The sequence below is a fragment of the Filicampus tigris genome, chromosome 10 (genome assembly GCF_054856515.1).
Source record: "Filicampus tigris isolate MCC_2025a chromosome 10, RoL_Ftig_1.0, whole genome shotgun sequence".
In the NCBI taxonomy this organism is placed as follows: domain Eukaryota; kingdom Metazoa; phylum Chordata; class Actinopteri; order Syngnathiformes; family Syngnathidae; genus Filicampus; species Filicampus tigris.
Genome location: NC_141226.1, coordinates 22733951 through 22743573, shown reverse-complemented (window position 1 = coordinate 22743573; position 9623 = coordinate 22733951). Strand labels below are relative to the sequence as shown.

The 9623-nt window shown below is 43.7% G+C and overlaps 1 protein-coding gene across 2 annotated transcripts; it reads right to left on the bottom strand.

The window, feature by feature from the left end:
• Nucleotides 1–16: 16 nt before the first annotated feature.
• Nucleotides 17–9248, bottom strand: LOC147141385 (nuclear receptor subfamily 2 group F member 6-like). 2 transcript variants are annotated; one of them, XM_086043844.1, is made up of 6 exons: nucleotides 8552–9248; nucleotides 7636–8336; nucleotides 6397–6491; nucleotides 5015–5346; nucleotides 4057–4303; nucleotides 17–2459 (listed from the first exon to the last, which is right to left on the bottom strand). In XM_086043844.1, exons 2-6 carry the CDS (start codon nucleotides 7902–7904, stop codon nucleotides 2188–2190), a joined length of 1215 nt encoding a protein of 404 aa, XP_085899970.1. In that variant the 5' UTR covers nucleotides 7905–8336; nucleotides 8552–9248; the 3' UTR covers nucleotides 17–2187. The 2 variants fall into 2 exon arrangements, with proteins under 2 accessions (XP_085899970.1, XP_085899969.1); XM_086043843.1 differs by having other exon boundaries at nucleotides 5015–5349; nucleotides 8552–9243.
• Nucleotides 9249–9623: the final 375 nt, after the last annotated feature.

Sequence of the window (9623 nt, the reverse complement as noted above, 5' to 3'; positions counted from 1 at the left end):
CACATAGAATTACACATTTGTGGTGCACATTGCAGTGTTTATTTGGCATTCGTCATACAGCTGTAATTACAACACTTTTTCAACAAGGTTGAAAAGAAAACAAACATACATAACAAAAGACACACTTGCCATCTTACGATGCTCTCAATAACCTTGCCATATACATAAAACTCAAATGTAAGAACTCAGGAACACAAAAACTAAGAAACCATTAATTGTACTGTAGAGCTATAACCTTCATGAATGACAAGGATGTGTGACTTAACTAAAAGAAGCACACCCACGAAAAGTTTAGCGTCAAAACAAGAAGCAAAGGGTTACACTCGATTTGTGTTCTTTGTTCTAAAATATTTGATATTCGTTAAAACAACATAGCGTCTCAAACTGCTAGCGTGAGGTAAGTCCTGGTGGTGAATCAGGGGCCTTCTTCAGCCCACCAAGCGGTGGACGTGCGACATTTTGGTATTCAAAATCCTCCTTGTGCAGTTTTTAATCAGTCATTTCAAAGTCGCCTCACATCATTGACAAAGTACAACAGCACTCCAGTCTTTAGTGATAACATGTGGGCCTTTAGAGAGAGGTATTTTTATGTAAACACAGAAACACAACGAGGAGCTAACTGAGAAAGCAACACTTTGATATTTAAAGGAATTACTTACACAAAGGATGAAACAACTTAGAATCGCTCCAAAACATTAGGACATGCAACGGGAAATCAAAGTTGGCCTCGTTATATTTACACACACAAAGCTCCGACGCATAATGAACGGGGGCCCCATTTTCGTAGACAGGCGCCCGTGTGCTCGGCGTAAAAAACGGCCGCATCTTCATTTTCGTGCCGGGGAAAGGCTAGTTTAGCGTGTTTGCGAATTTGGTAGACCGCACTACGCCTCTAAAGGCGTTCCGGCGTATTCTATTGCACGCTCCCGGCGCATCTGGCAATTTGGTGACCAAATGTAGACTCGATTTTAGACTGGCTAAAAGCAGGTCAAAGTTGTGGTGCAGCTGGTGTCATGCAATTTTGCTGGATTTGATCAAGATGCAGGCAGACAAATTCTGAGCTCCGCGGGCGTGTGCCGTGGATGTCATCACATTTCATTCATAAATGTAATACAACAGAGTGAGGCAATCCCTCTGAATCGTTGTAGGAATGAATTCATTGAACACATTATAATCATCATTTTCAAAATATTTTAATAGCACCCTCCTGACCACACAGCACAACTATGGATCGGATGCATGATGCAAGGTGGTCTCCAATTGCCCATGTCATATGCGCGGCCGACTACATCCTCCGCAAGGGGATAGTTTGCAGTTTATATACGTACTTTACACAAGTCAAACTCATGCACGGATCCTGGCGAGTCAATTTCGGCTTCGACGTTCCTGATTTTAAAGAGAATGAGGGGAGCCGTTTAGATTGGCCCGGAGTTGGCTGCGTTCCCTCCCACAACGGCGCAAACGCCCTCTTCCACCTGTGCAAGTCTAGGAAAATACCAAAACAGTTAGACTAGACTACAGTTTACGCTAGACTTGCGTCGGGCACGAAAATAGGGCCCTTAGTGTTTGTTATAAATGCATTGGTGTCACTCATTAAGCTAACTGTTGTACTGATTTCTCTTTCAGACAGAGCTTGTTCCAATTTTGAATATGTGCAATTCTGGAAAAGAAGTAACAAAGATGAATGTTTAAGATGCTTGTAGGAGTCCTAAATTTTTACCTAATAACAAGGCGGTTGTCAGAAAGAAGGCGGTTTCTGGTGCGGAACATTTACAGAGTTTTTTTTTTTTTTTTTTTTTTTTTCAAATATCAGATGAAAGCATTCTGATGTTAAATGAGGTATTAGTCTCTTGTAACTGCTGGAAAATAAAGCAATCATGAGCCCTGGGAACGGAATCACTGGCCAGCTAACGTTCAAGCAGACACAAGAGCCCATAATAGTCGTCTTCTCTGTTTTTGTGCATCGATCCGAGGATGAACTTTGGTGAATTTTCCTTGGTTTGACTTCTTGTTGTTCAGTGAACCGTCTCACGCGCCCCATCCAAATGATTTCCAAGTCTTCCAACGACAAAACCCCCGCAGAGAACCGTGTGCTCTGTTCATCGGTACCATCCTTATTGATGATGCTGCATTGTCAAGTTCTCAGCAACGCCAACAAAAAGGGTCACGGATGGAAAAGAATTTCCTTCACATAGGCACGTAGGGCCAGCTGATGGAGCTTCCGGAGAGCTGCATGTCTCGGATGAGCGTCTCAATGGGGGTCTTCCCAACCAGGCGCATGAAAAAGAGTTGGGAGATGAGGCTGGCGGGTACGGCGCGCAGAGCGGGGAGGCGTAGGAGCAGGCGGCCGAAGCGCTGTGGTTGACTCGGGTACTGCATCCTCTCGTACTCGGTCAGAGCCACCTGAGCCTTCTCCTGTAGAGACTCCACGTGGACTGCATCTGTCAGACCACAGGCATCTAGTGGAGAGAGAGGGAGAGAGAAAGGGGGGTTGGGAGGGAGTTACTTAATGCTGTGGGAAAGTTACGTAAAGAGTCGTGGTGAACTGTAGAGGGTTAAATGTTTGAATATTTCTGAGGAGAACACATTGAATCAATGTGAAACACCAGTTTCTGGCCAAAAAGCAGAGAAAACTCACTTTTTATGAAAGCAAACAGCAGAACAGTGACTTGGATGCTTATATTTTTTTTCCTTTTGTGACACCTCAAACTACGCAGTACATTTCATAGAGTTCACTTTACTCTGAAAAGTCCACATTCGGTCCCACTAAACAGAGTAAAAGTGAAATGTTCTGCTTGAAATTCAGTGTAAAATTGACTCTGAGAATTTTACGGTGAACATTTTACTCTCAAATTTTTCTCTGTTTACCGGAACCAATTATAGTGCTTTTAGAGTAAAATTCACGCTATGAAATATACCGTGTAAGTAACCACAATATATCTTCTGTTATTCTATAAAAAAATGATACAACACACTAATGATGGGAAAATGAAGCTTCAAATTTGCTTCATGAACCACTTGTATTTTTGGAATCCTCTAGATGGCACTCTTGGCTTAAATAAAGGAGTTTAAGAAATGGCATAACAGTGTACTTTCAGCCCAATGTTGAACAGTTGAGTGCCACCTAGGCGTTGTTTCGTTAAACAGATTTCACATTAACGCATTTCCCCAAAGTCACGTTTCATCGCTCATTTAATTAAGCTATCATTCATCAGAATGGTACGGACACAGACATCCCTGCTGCTAGCAGTGTTCAGGTGAAGTACGTCTGTGGTTACATCTATCTTACTGACCTCTATTTTAAAAGGTTTAAAAGCTATGAGTGATGCAATTAAGAAAAAAAATGATGAGCTCACATGGCATCACAAACCATTACAGTTATCGATTTATAACTATGACTACTTCGACTATTATCACCCGTTATTTAAAAAATAAAAAGGGCAGTTTGTCCGTCCAGTTATTACCTTGAGCAGACATAATGCTGCAGGGTGGCGTTGCAAGACTTTTCAGACTGTTGACGTGTCCAATGAAGTTAAGAGATTTGCTCTTCAGCGATATTCAACTCTTTGGATTGGTTAATTATTTAAAAAAAAATAGCAGCTCCACAAGGGAACTAACCAATAATATTGATTTTGGAAAATTATTAACTTGACCAAATTTGGACGTTGATCGCTGCCTGACAGCAACGATTCACAACCTAAATTTTGATAGTTGCTCCATGAAACTGTAATAATTAATTCCCAACAGACCATTCTCTTCCTTTCGTAGCTGTTCTCTTGGCCACATTGCTTACATGACATGCATGCGGCTGCTAGATTTTTTTTAAAAATCAAATTTCAGCCTCTTTGTTGTCATGCCAATCTAATCTGCGTCTGGCCATCCCATCCCTTCCCAAATCCCTGTCAGCGCCCCTGATTTGGTGTACAAAATAAAATACCCAAGATTGGGACTTGACCTGACTATGATCACCCAGTAGATGGCAGAAGTGTTTCCTTCAGTTTGTCATGGCATTTTGTAACAACAAACGCCGATAAATGAGTGAAGAAGGGCTGTCACCTGGTGAAAAGAGTGCGATGGCCTTGAGACAGCTGTACTCGGCGGAGTCCACCTGCAGTCGTGTCAGCTTGTCCACTTGGTCCTGGAACACCCTCACCTGGTCCATGAAGGACACCACGCGCTCCGCCGACATGGGCGACGAGTGGAAGCCCGCCGCAGCCAACAAGGGCGCCATGTGGAGCGGCAAGGCCGACTGGGCCGCGTTGAGGATGAACAGCTCGCTCCAGCTGAGCCTCAGCAGGGCCACCTGGGGTTTGCGTTGGCATGTTAATCAGAAAATCTTGACTGTGTCTTCATTTTTTTACAGTGCATGAGAGACGGGCATCAGAATATAAGAACAAATTTGTTCCAATGATAAGTACTTCCACTTGTCATCCTATTAATTGATTTTCTATACAATGCTACATGTCCTAATTAGGGTCGCAGATAAGATGCAGCCTATCCGAGAGGACTAGGTAGCTCTGCTGCATATATTGTTGTTGTTGTTGTTTTTACCCAAATCCAACAATTATCACTTAACTGATCATTCAGGTGGTTCCATGTTGGGCAACAAAGTTTAATCAAATGCCCACCCCTACTATGTACAGAATATTCCAGTTCCCCAACCTATTAGAAAAATACCACAGAATACAAAACAAAAATGTCACAGCAAGTACACAAAAAACATCTATTGCTGAAAATATCTCAATTTACTCACAAATATACTTCCATGGTGAAATCAGGGCTTACATAGTTCAACAAAAAGCTATTATTTTGTTGTGTGAATGACAACAGGATAGGATGCTCAGGTGATTTTTACCTTCTGCCATCAAGGGAAAGAGCATTTAAATATTCTGCCTGTCGCTGGCACAGATAAATAATTATTTGAAGTGCGGCACATTGGTTGGGAGTCACTGGTATATTTCTTCTACATCTTTTTAATTGAAGTAAAACTGGACCTGGGATACGTTTTACTAACCTGATCTGAGACTGGCAGCTCAGGAAAATAAGGGATGTTTCTGGCCCATTCCACTGTGCTGAAGAGAAGCCGGGCGGCCAGTTCGCAGATGTTATCGATGCCCATGGAATTATCGGGACCAGCCTGCTGGTTGTACTGGTGCCCGTAGCGGCTGTTGGGGTACGGCTCGGCCCTCAACAGCTGCGAGATGAGCTCGGAAACCGGCTGGCCGCCGCTCCCTCCGTTGTTGTTGTTGTTGTTGTAGAATTCGCCGCCTCCCAGGCCGCTGGTGCCGCCGATTGGCGTGAGGGTCGGGCTGAGACTAGGCTGCGGTGGGATGCGGCCGCGTTGAACTGCTGTAGTTTGGTTGGGGGACCAAGGGGGGAGGGGCCGACAGGGGAGGAGGGATAACAAAAACACGAGTTGGGCAGATAAAAATGAAGGGGGTGGAGGAGGGATTTGGGAAAGAAAACAGAGGGAAAAAAAAAAGTTAAAACTGGGTTCAACCAGCGGTATATGTCAGATTACAGGCCGACGGGATTAGCCGTCTTCTCTTCAGCACGGAGGCACGCAAATTGGACCTCAATGCGAGTATTCTTCTTTTCATCACTGCAAGATAAAGGTTATCAAGAGAATGATACGATGTTTGCAGCGTGACCATGTTACAGCTGTCCACAAAGCAACAAACTGAATTCCTATCAGTGACCGGAATGCTGCTTCGTGGCTGACCCTGAACTCCGACCTTCCCGTAGACACACCCAGGAAAAGACAATTTCTCCACAGGGAGCAATAATGTGCCTCGTTAACTTGTTTTATGTTCTGTTTGGGTTCTGTGTGAGATAAACAACACAGACAGGTCAGATACTATCCGCTCTGACTATATCTGACTTTGACACTTGTTACTCTGTAGAAGGCAGTTATTTGATTTACTGTACATCAATACAAAAAAAAAAAATCATGATAACAAAGCCTAACAAAAGTATTTAAATTTATTAAACAACAAAAAAACAATCAAAATTCTGAGAAATCGTATTTAGATATGGATATTTAGATATTTCAACAGTTTCTACTACAAGCGGCCCCGACAATGGGTCAATTGAGTGTCACCAAATGGAGTGACTTTCCCGGAATGGATTGCGCCAAAAGGGTTTGTGTAGCTTCAACCACTGGCTTAAGGCTAAAGCACTTGGGTGTCTTAGACAAGCATTTATCTTTGTCACTATGACACAAACTAGAGTCAGGCTGCTATTACATGACACTGACTGGACACGCATACATAGTTAAGTGAGCTATGATAGGGCCGAGATAGACAAGTGTGGCATAATAATAAAAAAATCCAACTGGCATTAAAATTTTGAACGTAAAGGACCCATATGGTGACATATCAAGGAAAAAATAGTTACCGTCTTTGCGCATGCCCACTCGGAAACACTTCTTGAGGCGACAGTATTGGCATTGGTTGCGGTGGTGCTGGTCAATCTGACACTCTCTATTAGACCTAAAAAACAAATAGTCATTGTTGAGGCGAAATGATAGGCCACGCCACCAAGTACTTTATAATCTCCCATTTATAAAGTCATTGTTGAACAAAAACAAAAGATACGTCTGTATTACTCCATAGTCATACTATATAATGAGTGAAGTTCACTGATTCTGGCATGTAAATGTTACTTTGGTTTCTCGATGACAGTTTACTATATAGAATTTGCTGTGAAACAAAACATTATGTCGGCTAACAATCTAGGATTAAATGTTTTAAAATAGCAAAATGTGACTTGGGGCAATTTTCCAACCCAAGAAGATAAGAGTGGAGGGAAGGCGTTCAGTTTGCTTCATACATGGCTTTGCAAAGTAAGTTTAAGTGAGTCATTAGGCATTTGGCAGAAGATTTGGAAACGATTAAAAAGGCTCCACAAACATAGCACTAACAATTATAACTCTGGCTCAACAGTAAGAACAATAATAATGAAAAAAAAACTTCAATACTACATCCAATCAGATTTCAGCCTCTATTGTGCTTCCATGTCAATGTAATTTGTCCATGGCCTTTAGAATCAGTAGTGCTGGCCCATGTATTAATTACAGTATATTAGTAATAAGACTGTTGCCAGCAAGCAATGACGTCAGCATTTTCGGTTGTCAGATTGGTTGGTCAGAGCAAAACTTGTTCAAGCCTACTTGACAAGCCGACGAGTAAGACATACAAGTCGAAATCTGCACACATCAAAACATTAAATAATCAGCATCTCCGAGTCTAAGTATAATGTATTTAATTTACATTTCTTATGATTTTGTAGATAAATATTGATTCTGAATTGTTCTGAAAAAAAAATCCTTCATTGCTGTTCTTTTGTGTGTGATGTGTACTGAGTATGTAATAATATGAGCTCATTATACATTCGTATGCTTTCACAGTCATAAGCCCTCCGAGGGAATCTGTTACTACAATGTGGCCCGCGACAACAAGCCCCCCCCCCACAGAAAAAAAGGTTTGACACCCCTAATCTAGTATGAAAACAATTTACCTGCAGAGAGAAATAGTTATGCTTACGTGATTTATCTAGATGGCCAAATGGTGGCGGAACTACAAAGATGCCGGCTCGTTGCCAGACAGCACACATTTCCCATCATGCCCCGCTCACCTGCACGTGTAGCTGAGGTTCCGTCGTACGCTTCTCTTGAAGAAGCTTTTACAGCCCTCGCAGGTGAACACGCCGTAATGTTTACCACTCGACTTGTCCCCGCACACCACACAGTCCAACACGCAGGCCTTGTCGTCCTCCCCAGCCTCCATGTCGCTGCCTCCCGCCTGGGGAGAACCGTCCTCATCCTCCCGCTTCAGGTAGCCCTTTTCGCCCAGCCCGTTGGTGCCGCCATTGGGATCTCCCCAGCCCCCACTCACCATGGCCATCGCTTGGTTACCGAACCACCGATGAAAAGCACGCCACAGCCAGGCAGCCAAGAATCGTCAAGGTAACATGAATATTAGCAGACCGTTTCTTCGACGTTCAGGAAGCTTTATAAAATATTTTTTTTGTTTTCAAAAAAACGACCGAAAAAATGTCCACGGGTTTTTGAAGGGAGATAGTAATGAGAGAGGGGGGGGGGGGAAACAAGAGGAGGGAGGGTGTTTGGCAGGAAAAAACAAGAGCAGTCTCCTCCCACTGCACTATGACCTGGAAATAGTCTGAGTGTTGTAACTTTTCAATATTTTTTTTTTTAGCTTTGCACTGCCTCAAAATGCCAATGTCTTGTCCTCTTGTCCCACCCGGCAGGCTGGTTCTGCTGTCAGCGAATCCGGACGGAGGATCCTCTTCACTGTAAACAATGAGTCTACTAGCGACTGTGGAGAGATGGGGAAAGCTCTTGTAAATGACGTGGTGATAAATGGAGCGCAAAGACACAAACATATACAGAGACACAGACATGGGAAGCCTAGGTTTTCTAGCTAATGGCTGAAATAGGGCTTGAGTGCCGCACAAGATTGGGGAGGCTTTAACATTAAATTCCCTCATCCCCATACCGTTGCCCTCCCTATATAAATCATTCAATGCTTACCTCCGATTGAACATGAATATGTCCGTCGCTATAAATCCTTTCCCGCTAGATCTTCCCGTCCTCCATCCAGAGTGTGAGCGCAGCTTTCTTACTTTGCTGTAATCCTCTCAGCGGCACCATCATGACCCACAAAGTGAAGCTATTCCACGTCATTTGCTCCTATGGCTTTAGGCTTCTCTTCAAGGCTCCACAAAAAAAAAAAAAAAAGAGAGAGAGAAAATGTGTCTGGTCTGTCAAGTTGACCTCCAAAATACACACACAAGGCTGTGTGTGCCCAACAAGGGGAAGTGCTGTCCTGTCCTTTCCTTCTCCTTTCCCAGAAGCCTTAGCTGTGTGCCGAGCTTCTCGTTTGCAAGCCTTTTGTTGGTGCTTGTCCACCAAGAACTAATGATGTATGGCCTAGCTGCTGCTCTTCATCTGCGTGTGGATGTGTGTCTCTGTGTGTATGCGTGCGCCTTCCCCCTGTGGCAAGAGGTGGGGGAGGCAGGCAAGAGTGCGCTTACTTTCTCTCTTTCCGGGCATCCACACATCCAGTTAGCATTCAGGAGGAAATCCAAAGCTACGGACAAGTTGGATCGCTGTCTACGTTTGCATTTTTCCCTGCTCTTGTTTTCTCCTCGAGCCTATTTGTGTGTTTGACACATAGAGCTAAAGCAAAGGAGGGAGAGAGGCACAGGGAGGGAGAGGGGTGGAGTGTGTGCAGAGGGGGGAGGGGTGCGCGTGTGTGTGTGCGCGTGTGTGTGTTCTGAGGGATTTGACACTACTATTCAAGCCCTGTGGTTGCCATGGCGCTGGCTGCCTTATATGGCCATTGGAGTCAAAGAGCAAAAAGACTGGGCTGTGTGGGGCAGCACGCACACACACGCACGCACAGGAAGAATGTGGTGGATCTCTCTGCTGGGATGTAAAGAGCATGACCCCAAGGCCATAAAAAAAAAAAAAAAAAACACACACACATCCACACAATACCAGATCACTCCCTGCTACAAATACAAGCAAGATGGCCTTTTGTCTCACAGAAAGCTATTCACTGTCAGCCTAATGGCAAAAATATGAACTTTGATACTCTATT

Coding starts and splice junctions, on each gene's coding strand:
- LOC147141385 (XM_086043843.1), bottom strand. CDS start 7,904: ATGGCCATGGTGAGTGGGGGCTGGGGAGATCCCAATGGCGGCACCAAC. Junction 4,304..5,014: donor AGCTGCCAGTCTCAGATCAG/GTTAGTAAAACG, acceptor CGCAAACCCCAG/GTGGCCCTGCTGAGGCTCAG. Junction 2,460..4,056: donor CATCGCACTCTTTTCACCAG/GTGACAGCCCTT, acceptor TCTCTCCACTAG/ATGCCTGTGGTCTGACAGAT.